This window comes from Arachis duranensis, chromosome 6 (genome assembly GCF_000817695.3).
Source record: "Arachis duranensis cultivar V14167 chromosome 6, aradu.V14167.gnm2.J7QH, whole genome shotgun sequence".
NCBI lineage: Eukaryota > Viridiplantae > Streptophyta > Magnoliopsida > Fabales > Fabaceae > Arachis > Arachis duranensis.
In genome coordinates this window covers 15,131,768-15,144,996 of record NC_029777.3, presented here as the reverse complement: position 1 = coordinate 15,144,996, position 13,229 = coordinate 15,131,768, and the positions used below count along the sequence as shown (strand labels likewise).

The 13,229-nt window shown below is 35.6% G+C and overlaps 2 protein-coding genes across 20 annotated transcripts; both read left to right on the top strand.

Moving 5' to 3' along the window:
* LOC107493170 (uncharacterized) lies at nucleotides 1-5,299 on the top strand. 19 transcript variants are annotated; one of them, XM_052263257.1, is made up of 4 exons: nucleotides 1-1,195; nucleotides 2,105-2,149; nucleotides 4,491-4,563; nucleotides 4,886-5,299. In XM_052263257.1, the coding sequence occupies exon 1, from the start codon at nucleotides 376-378 to the stop codon at nucleotides 1,114-1,116; it is 741 nt and encodes a 246-aa protein (XP_052119217.1). In that variant the 5' UTR covers nucleotides 1-375; the 3' UTR covers nucleotides 1,117-1,195; nucleotides 2,105-2,149; nucleotides 4,491-4,563; nucleotides 4,886-5,299. The 19 variants fall into 19 exon arrangements, with proteins under 19 accessions (XP_052119217.1, XP_052119215.1, XP_052119211.1 ...); XM_052263255.1 differs by having other exon boundaries at nucleotides 2,105-2,363; XM_052263251.1 differs by having other exon boundaries at nucleotides 2,105-2,557.
* Nucleotides 5,300-7,300: 2,001 nt separating this feature from the next.
* On the top strand, nucleotides 7,301-10,915 carry LOC107493172 (calcium-transporting ATPase 12, plasma membrane-type-like). Its single transcript, XM_016114260.3, has one exon. The coding sequence runs from the start codon at nucleotides 7,410-7,412 to the stop codon at nucleotides 10,488-10,490; it is 3,081 nt and encodes a 1,026-aa protein (XP_015969746.1). The 5' UTR covers nucleotides 7,301-7,409; the 3' UTR covers nucleotides 10,491-10,915.
* Nucleotides 10,916-13,229: the final 2,314 nt, after the last annotated feature.

Sequence of the window (13,229 nt, the reverse complement as noted above, 5' to 3'; positions counted from 1 at the left end):
ATGGCTCCACACGCGTCTCAGCCAATTTGTCAGCACAAAGTTTACTCGTTACCGAGCCTGCATCTCTGCAGAAAATGGCCCGGGGACTTTCCTGAGCCATGCACATTGCTATGGCCCAACCACGCTAACCTGTGATCCAGTTGCACCCACCCAGAGGCTTCGAAATATATAACTATGATAAATCTCTAATCATTCCCCGATGTGGGACTGACTAACTGAACCCTCTGCTATCAACAAACACCACACAGAATTTCAAATTCCCAGTGGAGGAGTGGAGAAAGGAATAAAATATATTAGGAGAGGCCTTTTGTGTTTAAGTTCAACTTACTTACCATTAACAAATTCTGCTTCTCGAACTGAACTGATCCGTTGTTAATGCAATTTAAGTTTATCTGCATTCATAATTTGAATTCCTATTTTTTCACCTCTTATCCCAAATCCAAAACCATCCGAATCCTAAACCTCTCAATGCCAACAGCAGCGGCAAGTGATTCACCTTCAGCCAACAATCTCGACGACTACTCGGCTTCCTCAACAGTCATCACCTTCGACCGCCCCATCCCGTTGCTCCGAGGCCCGTTACCCGCGGGCCCATCGGACCAACCGTCGTTGGGCCCGAACGTGTTGGCTTTCCGCGACGCGCGTGCCTGGGCCTCCGCGTACAGATCCTGCGAGCTCAAGATTGTTCAGCAGTGCGAGGAAGGGGCGAGGATCGGGTGCGCCATCAGTTCCTCCAGCCGGTGCAAGCCTCCATGGTGGAAGGCTCTGCTTGGTTCCAAACCCTCCGATTTGAAGGAGCGAGAGCTCTGCGAGGAGCGTGAGATGGCGAATTGCTTCGCTGAAGCTAAGGAGAAGTGTGTTGAGTTTGCAAAAGACAAGTGCTTGGTTCCTTTCAGGGACGCGCGGATTAGGGTCAAGGAAAGGGGTTTTGATTCTAAGCGTGCTGTGAGATTGATTCACTGGGCGTCAGTGCCGGAGAGGACGTTGCGGGTGATCAGTGCACTGGGTTTTGATGCTGAATTGGGAGTGACAAATCGCAGGGCTGGTGAGTTGGTGAGATATGATGATTGTGTGAAGTGTATTTTGGGTGAGCAGGAACAAAGTGTTGAAAACTGAAGCTTGGATTTTGAAAGAGGAAGCACATCCAGCATGGTTTTGTCAAATGCATGTTTTGTAATATTGTTTAATGCAGGAGGTAGCATTTCCAACCCTTGACTTTGATCCTATTTATTGGATTAAGATATCTCGGCTGCCTTTGAGATGTGTTTTCATGCTAGTTTATGTATGTCGATATGCGTGTTTGTGGTGTAAGCACAATGGAGAATGGGAGATGTAGGAATCCTTAGAATCTAAGATCTCCGCCGTCATGATTATTCTATATATATGTTTACATTGAGCATTATTTACTTGAAATGTCTAGCATGAATCCTGAAATTCCAGGAATAATTGTCAAATATGGTGTTCTTTAAAAGAACTCTAGGAAAATGGAGAAAAAATTACTGAAAAGTTGGAAAACTGTATATTTCTTCTGAAGGATGGGCAAAAATAGGAAGAGTGTTTATAGTACTCCAGAATATTTACAACTCATTTACAAAAGAAAACAAAATCTACAAAGAATCTTTCTATCATAAAATATTTGAAAGATATGTGAAAAGAGAGGTGAGTCCTCACTCAATTATAAGGATGTGAGAGTGAGAGGAAGCATTTTAGTGATGAGGTATAGGCTATTAATTTGTTATTCTTGTTGTTATAGCAGTGCTCTATGAGCACCCTTTGTTCATTTATTTGCATTAAATCAATCTCATGCAATGAGTGGTATTATCTTTCACAGTCCTAGACAATATTTTGTGGTTTCCATTTACATAGAAAGAAATCGTATTCAGCAACTTTTTGACAAATGCCTTTCACCATTCCTAGCATTCATATGCATGAAATATCAAAATTCAAATGTATTGGAGTAGAGTATTTTTTGATGCCTTGCTTAGGCAGTTAACATAACGCTGTTCTGAGTACTACTTTTGAGTTTTATTGTCTGACTAGATTGTAGATGATCTTAAGAAGCACTTGGATTTGTAGTAACTTAGTCCTTCTTTGGCTTGTGCAGAAGTTCAGGTTGTTGCCATCTCACAAAGCTTGATCAAGTATTCAGGTTTTGCACTCTTATTTTAAAACTGTTTTGGAATTTTGTTTGATGGTTAATACACAAACATGTTTTATGGTCATGGAGTCATGACCAGAAAATGCACTGTAGTCCTATCTATTGTTAACTGTATAAGGTTTTGTAGATGTCACCTGTTCAGTTCGAAGCTAGCCTTTGCATTCTGGAGTCTACATCAGTTTAATCTGATAACTAAATCCACTAGGTTTTTCCCTTTTACCATACTATTCTTTTTTTAATGTTCAGCCATCTGTTTACTGAGTTCAACCACAATATGTTTCCCCTTTATTTTATTTTATTTTTCTCGTTGTTTTGCATGTTTGGGTTCTGATGTTGAAGGATTATGAAGAGTATGTTCAATCTAACTAGTTGGATTAACTCGTCGGGGCAAAACTATTGGTACCGTCTCTAGTTTGCTTCTGCTTGTATGTGATGATTATCTATACCTATTATCTAGAGGATTGAGGGTGTTTGTGTTTATTAACTTTGTTTGGTCTCTCTCACAATTTTATTTTGTAATATAATTCTGAAGTGGTTGTCGAACTTGATCCCTTCAAGTTACACTCCTTGTGGATTCTTTAACCATTGAGCTATAATTCTTTTTGTGTTTGTTGTATGATATTAAAAAATTAAAAGGCGGTCCAATAAGTGGTGCCTATTGGACGCTAGTGGTTTTAATGGAGATGTTAAAATATGTTTCCTCTAAGCTACTTTGGAATAGCTCAAATGTTTAGAGACAAGTGGGTTGAAGTCTCAGGTTTATCATGTAAGTATATCAATAAAGTGCTCTGGGGCAGAATGTTGTTTAAAAATGTGGTGGTGCCTTAGTTCTCTTCTTTTTTTTATTGGGACAGGGTGGTGCCTTCTGTTTGTTCTGCTTGTTATGGCCAAATCTTTGCTGACTTAAATCAACTAATGCAGTCCAGAGTGAAATTTAACTTTCTGTTCTATGTCATACCCTCATACACCAATTGTGAGTGCCATACATTGTAGATCGAGGTCTGTTTTGTTGACCTATTCTATCTTAAAGTACATATTTTTGTTTGTTCCTCCTTGCCTTGCTTCAAATGGGGCTATATCAACTGTTACCTTCTAATCTTTTCTATTTGTGTTTGATGTGTCTGTGTTTGCTCATGGAAACATCAAAAAAGGAGGAAGTAACTCCCCTTGAACCTTTGCTCTCACACAGAAGTAGCTCCCTAACATATTATTTTATGAAAAAGTATAGGGAGCCAATGGTCTAAGCGTACAATGTGTACAATAGAGGTTTAGGAAGTATTAGAGATATGATCATTAGTGTTACATTGTCCTGTCAGGTTACGCTTTTGGGATGAGTGGGTTCATGACATGGTATTAGAGTTCTAGATCCGAAAGGTCAAGGGTTCGATCCTTGGTGAACTCTAAAATTTTATCCTGGTATTCGGATGGTTATTCTGGATAGTGTGGGTGATGTTCATTTTATTCATGGACCAAAGGTTTAGCCCATTGTACACATTGTACATTTAAGCCATTGGCTCCCTAGCACTACCCTTATTTTATATTTAGCTAAGATTTTCCTGTGTTTTGCTTGTTGCTACACTTTTGTTGATATTATGTGAATTTATTTATTGGTGCTAGAAAAAGAGGAGCATTTGGCAAGCAATTTCTCCATAATTAATCTTACGGTGATAGTTAGAGGATGGAGAAATGAAATACTTTAGGGGTTTTAGACTCACTTTTCCCTTTAAAGACAAAGTTCAATTGAACATGGTAGTCTATAAGTTAAATATGTGTATAATATCTTATTTTTATTTATTCCTTCATTACTTGTTTATTGAATCTTCCTAAAGAACGAAGAAAAATATGCATTTCTCCCCAAAGTTATTTACTTTTCTTGCCAACTTCCAAACATTTGTCCATTGGTGTGAGAGAGAAATTAAGTTGAGATTTAAGTGGGTGGTTAGTAGGAGTCCTAGGTGGGAAACATAGAGCCATCGAAAATTTCTGAAGTTGATTCTCGTAGATAATGGAGACAATGAGATGATTGTAAAATTTTAAGACAAAATGGCCAGAAACAATGTTCATTTTGCTTAGACTTCAAATGCCTTTAAATGAGGATTGATTAGAAAAAAAAAAATATTTCCTTCGTGCTAGTAGTTAGTATTTATATGCAAATTTCTATAAATTTAATTGCACTACTTCCTGGCGACTCAGGTTGCTGAAATTAACGGTTTATGATGTGCCCTACAATTATTAAAACAAAGACTTGGTCATTGTGGAAAGGGTTGCCTACTTGCCTTCGCATCTTTTTCCTTTTTTTTTTTAATGAACGAATTGCCTTCACATCTTTCAGGGCTGTCGACTTGGAAGGTGCTGCGAAGTTTCAGTGATGGCCCTCCAGGAATTTATAATGCTTTTAGGGCCCAGTTGAGTTCACTTCATTCTAATTCAAAAGAATGTCATTTCACACTACTTAAAAGGCCATTTTGATAAAATTGACACTCAAAAATTACAATATTTATATTTAGTAAATTTTAATAAGTATATGATTGTTTTTTAATTTACTGAACATAGAGTGAGATGTTTGTGTTTTTTTAAAACTATAAATATCTTTTTAAAAGAATTTTATCAAATCGAACCTAAGGGATGAATTATTTAAATTAATAATCATTTATCACACTTAAATTTTATTGTGATTCATATTTTAGTACTAAAATTCTCATAACTGTTTACTCTTAAAACTTATAGGGTCCAAATATCATATTTGCCCAAAATTACCGGAAACTTTCGTTTGGTAGGTATATCTCAACATATGAAAAGTCAACACTGTTACGACTGATGAAGTTACTATGTAGTTTCCAATGTTAATGAGAAAGAAATAGAAGCACGATTCATGAGGCGTGATTAACCACTAACACCTTTTCCATTGGCGTTATCAACGTATAAAACCTGCTCTCTCTCTCTTGTTCGTCACACTTGGAAAGTACGAAGAAAATGTAAACCTAACTCTCTCTTGTTCGTCACAGTTGGAAAGTACGGAGAAAATGTAAACCTAACCATACCATATCCTGTGACACTGAATTAAGTTTAGAGGCAAATTGGAAGGAGGAAAACCACAAGGTCTACATTCTAAATATAAATAATGTGTTGGTAACTTGTCAAGGTTTGGCGTGTGGTCTGCACAAACATTTGTAGATTCTGAGTAATGGATTAAAATGGGTAAAACACTTCAATAAATCAAATGCACATCAATATCGCCCGAATGTTCTAAACCATAAAATGTAGCGTGAAAGTCTCAAAAGTATATTTTTATATAAATCGAATTGATTAAATTCGATTTAATGAAATATATAGTAAATCAAATCCAATAGATTCGAATTAGGTGAAAAACGTTAATTGAATAAAAATAGAAGCAAGTGGATTCGAATTAAGTACATGGTTAAAATGCTAATAAATATTGGTTTTGATTTATATATTTGCTTAGTCTCCCATAATTCAAATCTAATAGATTCGATTTGCGTGGACTTTGGCTATAAAATTTTTGTTTTAAAAAATAATTTATTAAATTAGGTTTTAAAAGATAACTTTTAAATAAACTTTTAACATTTAAAATTTTATTATTATTATTACTATTATTATTATATGATCAATTTTTTATTTATTTTGTCCAAAAAGATCAACAATTCATACATAATAATCTTATTCTTGAAAGTACCTAAAAAGAGTACTTAAAAAAAAAGTCTCATAAATATTTATAACATATTTTAGTATTTTTTTAGGTACTCTCAATAATAAAATTATTATGTATGAATTGTGATCCTTTTTGGACAAAATAAATAAAAAGTTGATCATATATAATAATAACAAGATTATTGAGAATACTTAAAAAAAGTAGAGTATGTTGAGTGAATAAGTCTATAATAAAATGGGTATAATATATTTTTATTTCTGTTTATTTAAAAATTATCTTCTAAAAATTAATTTAATAAATTATTTTTCAAAACAAAAATTTTATAGCCAAACTCTACACAAATCGAATCTATTAGATTCGAATTATGTGAGACAAAGTAAAGATATAAATCGAAACTAATACATTCGATTTATTACCATTTTAACCATTACTATGTGTTCATTAAATCGAATTTAGGACATTCAGATAATATTTTAGTTTATTGAGGTGTTTTGCCCGATTGAAATTAAACATATACCCGCATGTAAGCATGGTGCTTTTCTTGATGGAAATTTTGTTGTTGTTTTAGTTGACCCTGGCCAGGCTAAGTTGATTTTGGATTCTGTCCTTATTTGTTTTAATGAAGTATCCCATGTAGCCGGTCTGAAACTAGCCGCAAAATTTGATTAAGTCATTTACTTTGCATCATGGTCCATACTCCATACAGTAAGCAACAGCATATCTGCATATGTATTAATAAACAAATACATGATGGTGACTGATTTTTGAGATATACGTATCTGAGGGTTATTTACCAAAAACAAACATTAATTTAGTTTTTTATTTTCTCTTGTAATTTAAGAACAAAAGTGTATAAAATATTTGAGGGTTGGCAATTTTTGTCGCCTCAACTTTGTCATTATCATCTGTATGAATGAAAAATTCTACACGCATATCCTGACTCAACCAGGACTCATGCTATCATTCTGAGAATCTGAGAAACTTTAATTACATTCTAAAGGATCAAAATGGAACATTTGGATCAAAACCATCGTACCACCTAGGCTTTTGCGAATACGATGTAATTATATTATACAAGTTAGGAGGATCCCCTTGACAAGAACTTTCACACTGTAGCTTTCCTTTTCCCACGTCTCTGGACTCTGGTGTAGTTGCCTAGCTGGCATTCTTTCTTTTTTTTTTTTTTCAATTCCAAAGTCCTAAGATGTTCGGTAGGACTCCCTATTACTTGGGTGAATAAACATAAGACTTAATACTCCTCTGGAATTATTTTTAATCCAGCAAAGATGCAATAATTAAAAAAAAAAACAAATAGAATAATAAGTAGCCCAATAATTTGGACATAATAAAGTAATAAACAGAAGTTGACACTGAAGTTTTCCAAGTTTTTCCGCGAAGTTTACATGGAAATTAACACACTATCGAGCATATCTACGCCCAGATCCCTATTTAAGACCTTATACATCTCATGTTCAGAATGAAATTCTTTCATAGCAGTGTTAGTTATAACTTTTTATCCTTTTTTTATTTCTAATTCTGCTGTCACATTCGATAACCGTAACCATAACCATAACTATAACCATGTCGAGCTCCAGCAGCCATAATCTAAATGCTACTCCACTCATCGTTGACATCGCCAACACCTTTACCAGACTCACTTCTCCCCCATTAACCTCACCAAAACAACGCTGGCGTTTCGCTTATACCAAAATCTATTCTGGAAGAGTCTTTGTGTCCCTTGCGAAAGAGATCGTCTCCAAAAGAAATCACAATCAATTCCTTCTTCGTGATGATATAATAGAGCCTCTAGTTCACTGCAACAATTCCTTCCTGGCTGTTCCTCATGATGCTGATAAATCCAAGCTTGTTAACATGGTTAAGGACAAAAGCTTGGACTCTCTTGCTTCCTTTGGAGGCGTGGAGGCTGTAGCTTATGTCATTGGAACTGTTCCATCGAAGGGAATTGACGACAAAGAAGAAGAAATTGCCAAGCGTCGCGATATCTTTGGCTCCAACACTTACCCTCGTCCGCCGCCAAAAGGACTCCTCCACTTTGTTCTTGAAGCCTTCAATGACACCACAATAATCATCCTTCTTGTTTGCGCCGGCCTTTCACTCGGCTTTGGAATCAAACAGCACGGTGCAGGGGAAGGTTGGTATGAAGGTGGAAGCATATTCGTGGCGGTGTTGTTGGTGGTTGTTGTAAGCTCAGTCAGCAACTTGAGGCAGGAGAGGCAGTTTCACAAGCTGTCCAAGATTAGCAGTGACATCAAGGTTGATGTTGTGAGGAATGGAAGGCCGCAACAGATTTCGATTTTCGACGTTCTTGTGGGAGATATCGTTTCACTCAAGATTGGGGATCAAGTTCCCGCTGATGGATTGTTCATATCTGGTCATGCTCTTCATGTTGATGAATCAAGCATGACAGGGGAGAGTGATCATGTCGAAATTGAGCCGTTAAATAGTCCTTTCTTGTTGTCCGGCGCCAAAGTGGTCGACGGTTATGCAACAATGATGGTGACGTCCGTCGGAACTAACACGGCGTGGGGACAGTTGATGAGCACGGTATCAAGAGGTGACACGGAGGAGAGGACGCCGTTGCAGGCGCGTCTCGATAGCTTGACTACATCGATAGGAAAAGTAGGCCTCTCGGTTGCACTCCTTGTGTTTGTGGTAATGCTTATTCGTTATTTTACTGGAAACACCAGCAGTGAAGACGGTTATACAGAGTTCAAGAAAGGTAGTACTGATTTGAGTGATGTGTTCAATGCTGTTGTGAAGATAATTGCGGTTGCAGTCACCATTGTGGTCGTGGCGATCCCTGAAGGATTGCCATTGGCTGTCACTCTCACCTTGGCTTATTCCATGAAGAGAATGATGGCAGATCAGGCTATGGTGAGGAAACTCTCTGCTTGCGAAACTATGGGGTCGGCAACGGTTATATGCACTGATAAAACTGGGACTCTGACTCTCAATGAGATGAGAGTGAACAAGTTCTGGTTAGGCCTTGAAAACATCATTGAGAATTATTCCAATGCAATGGCCAAGAGAGTTGTGGAATTGTTCCACCAGGGAATAGGCCTCAATACAACTGGCAGTGTATATAAGCCTTTGCCGGAATCCGGGCCTGAAATCTCTGGTAGCCCTACAGAGAAAGCTATTCTCTTGTGGGCTGTGTCAGATTTAAGCATGGACATGGATGGACTAAAGCAGAAACATGAGATCATCCATGTTGAAACGTTTAACTCGGAGAAGAAACGAAGCGGGGTAGCAGTAAGGAAGAAGAGTGACAATACAGTACATGTACATTGGAAAGGTGCTGCTGAGATGATACTTGCAATGTGTTCTAACTACATTGATTGTAATGGCACAGAGAAGTCCCTTGGTGAAAAAGAACGGGATGAAATTGAGAAAATAATTCAGGGAATGGCAGCTAGTAGCCTAAGATGCATTGCTTTTGCTCACATTGAAATCGACTACAGCGATGATAAGGTACTAAGAGAAGATGGCTTGACCTTGCTAGGAATCGTCGGCCTTAAGGATCCATGCCGGCCGGAAGTCAAGAAGGCTGTGGAAACTTGCAAGTATGCAGGTGTTGATATCAAGATGATCACCGGAGATAACTTATTCACGGCAAAGGCAATAGCAACAGAATGTGGAATACTAGACCTTAGTGATGATGTAGCCAAGGGACAAGTGGTGGAAGGTGAGGAATTTCGGAACTACACGGAGGAAGAGAGAATGGAGAAAGTAGATGATATTCGAGTGATGGCGAGATCTTCTCCTTTGGACAAACATTTGATGGTGCAATGCTTAAGAAAGAAAGGCCATGTAGTTGCAGTCACAGGAGATGGCACCAACGATGCGCCTGCGCTAAAAGAAGCTGATATTGGACTTTCTATGGGAATCCAAGGCACTGAAGTTGCCAAGGAAAGTTCTGACATTGTTATCTTGGATGACAACTTCAATTCTGTTGCAACGGTTTTAAGGTGGGGAAGATGTGTATATAACAATATACAGAAATTTATCCAATTTCAACTAACAGTGAATGTTGCAGCACTTGTGATAAATTTTATAGCTGCAGTTTCTGCTGGTGATGTTCCCTTAACAACAGTTCAACTTCTATGGGTTAATCTCATTATGGATACTCTAGGTGCTCTGGCCCTGGCCACGGAACGGCCTACAAAGGAGTTAATGGAGAAACGGCCGGTGGGGCGTACCGAGCCGCTTATCACTAACATTATGTGGAGAAACCTTTTACCTCAAGCTTTGTATCAGATTGCAGTCTTATTGGTTTTCCAATTCAAAGGGAAGGCAATATTCAATGTAGATGAGAAGGTAAAGAACACACTAATTTTTAATACTTTTGTTCTGTGCCAAGTTTTCAACGAGTTCAACTCTAGGAGTATGGAGAAACAAAATGTGTTCAGAGGCATTCACAAAAACCACTTGTTCCTTGGAATTGTTGGGATTACAATTGTTCTTCAAATTGCAATGGTGGAATTCCTGAGGAAGTTTGCTGATACAGAGAGACTAACATGGATTCAATGGGGATATTGTGTTTTATTTGCAGCTTTTTCATGGCCACTGGCTTGGTTTGTAAAGTTCATTCCTGTTTCAGATAAGCCATTTTTCAGTTTCAAGATTAAGCGGTCTTTTTAGTCTTCAGAATGAGGAATCTTAAATTCCAAAGCATCTTGGAAACTAACTATATATCCATAATCCATGTTGAGGTATACTACATATTGAAATTCAATATCCTTTATGTTTAAATCATAAGAGGATCTTGAATTTCTATATGTCTTATACTCCTTCTATCCATAAATAATTCTCTCTTTTTGTGGATAGAAAGTACCTCAATATTATATAGTTAGTCTTCCAAAATACCTGGAATTTTAGGATTTCTCATAGCACACACACCACCCACTTTATGGCAAGTTGGAAATAAGTTAAATTTAGGGGGTGGGAACTAGGATTGAAATGACAAATCTAACGCTAATAATGACTTCATGTACCAGTTAGTTTTTTAAAATTTATACAATGATGATGTTTGTATTATTCTTCAAAAACTCATATCTTGATTAAAATGTACTACATTTATTATCGTGAAAATTTGGTACATTTTTAGATTAAACTATTTAAACACATTGACCGAGATTGAAACAACAGCTAAAACGCGTTAAGGGTGATGCGATGTCACAACCAATCCCAACATTAACAACACGTAAATAAATGAGGTTTGTATATATTTCTGGCAATATATTTGATGAGAGCTTTGTTTAAATGTTTTGTCCCTCCACTAATCACTCATCATATGCTTGTATGTTATGCAGAAATATAAATTGATTTTGGGAGTATTCAGCGTGGACCAACGAGAAAAGAACGAAGCAGAGTCTTCATCGATATGATTCGTTCATTCATTCTATTAGGTGAAGCTAATGGCACTTTGTTTAATTTATTTGCTTTAGTTATAATAAGAAAAATATGGTTTCTTAGGTGCAGACGGCAAAGAAAGTTTCAATGGTTTTCTACGTGAAAAGTCAACAACTCAACGTGATGGGAATTATCACGAAATTCCCTTTTGGTTTTTTTTTTTTCTTTAATCTTTTTGAAAATTCTATTAGCTCAACTCTCAAGTAATTAACAGTGCGAAAGCCGGTGTTGAACTTTACTCACTATGATATGATATTTTAACAAATTTCACTGAATCACTTAACATAGTAAATATTTATGTTTGAACTATATATCATTATTCATTAAGATATTAGTTCATGTCTTTCATTTTTATATAAAAATTATATTAATTTTTTTCATGTAAATAGTCATAAAAAAATGAGATATACTAATTTTGATGAGATATACATCTCATCTGCCAATGACACTTATCTTCTTCTAAAAGAAAAAAGGAAGAAAGAAAGAAATAACAACTAAAAAGATGTTTATATTCAAATACACGTAAAGTGTTGTTTAATTAAGCAGCCTGACTTATTTGCATTTTGGGGCATCTATCTACAAAATGACCAAGTGCATTGTATTACACTTATCTTTTTTTTTTTCTTTTTAAATTGAAGCTACACGTGTAAAAAAAAAAGTGTACAAACTTAATTACTTAAAAAATAAAATTATCATTTAACTATTCTTAACTAGCAGATGAATTTCCATCTTACTTGAAGCTACTTCAAACTCTCCACGACTTCATTGTGTCCTCTACCATATAAGGATGTGTTTGGCTATTGTAAGGAGCCAGATAAAACACATACACACAAATATAAAAAGAAATAAACAAAAAGTATATCAATTTTTACATCTTGTTTAATAATTATGGCCACAATAGTCAATAGGACACTACCTATCAAATGCTAATTTTGAGCCTTACCTCTTAAGATAGAATATAATATAATATTATAGGACTTCATTTAATTTCAAGTGTACAAAAGGCAATATGGCCTTAACTCTTAACTTTCTTTTTGTAAATAAATAAATGAATAGAAATATACCCTGACAAAATAAAGGGACCAACATACTAAGTTACATAGAAGTAAACTACAAACAAAAACTAAGAATTATAAATTATATATGTTACGAACATACTTAAAATTCAGTTATTAAATCAACTACTATTGATACAAAATATACATTAAAAATATATATAATAAAATATATTTATACACAAATATATAATAAATAATTTTATAATTATTTTTCTTTATACACATAAGTACTATAGCTAAACAAATAAATTATATATAGTAGTTTTTTCTCTTTTGACATTTAAATATGTCACAATTTAAAATGAGTCACGACTGGTGTTCAAGAAAAAAAGTTCCCTAGCAGACCTAATAGATTCGAATATAAGATAAATAAAAATGTTACAAATAATTTTTGATAAATTTACACTTTCTAGAATGAATAATTACATAATTGAACAAAAATAAAATAAATATAAATGAATCATACCTGTGACATATGGAGCAGAAGACGTCTAAGAACTCAACAAGGAATAGAACCCGTTGCAGATCATTACTCTTGAATCGAAAGACTCACATAATCAAATACTTATTTTTGAAAAATATTTTTTTGAAAAAGGGATGAGTTTTGTAACTCAGTGACTAGACATTACATTTATAATTCACATGAGATCATCTAAACATTATTATGAAAATAATTTTAGTTAGAAAATAATAATTTATATGAATAAGTGAATCAATAAGGGAGTTCTCATACAGAAATCAAATCAAATAGTCCACACTTGGACGGTTCCACCTCTAAGGGTAGCCCTTTCCTCTAGTGTGTCCGTATGCAATAACAGATCTAACGTGTGGCCTACACGTTAGGCTAGCAACGCTCCTGCTAGCTGAGGTCTGAGCCAGATGCATCTAGATTAACGTCATAACCGCCGTT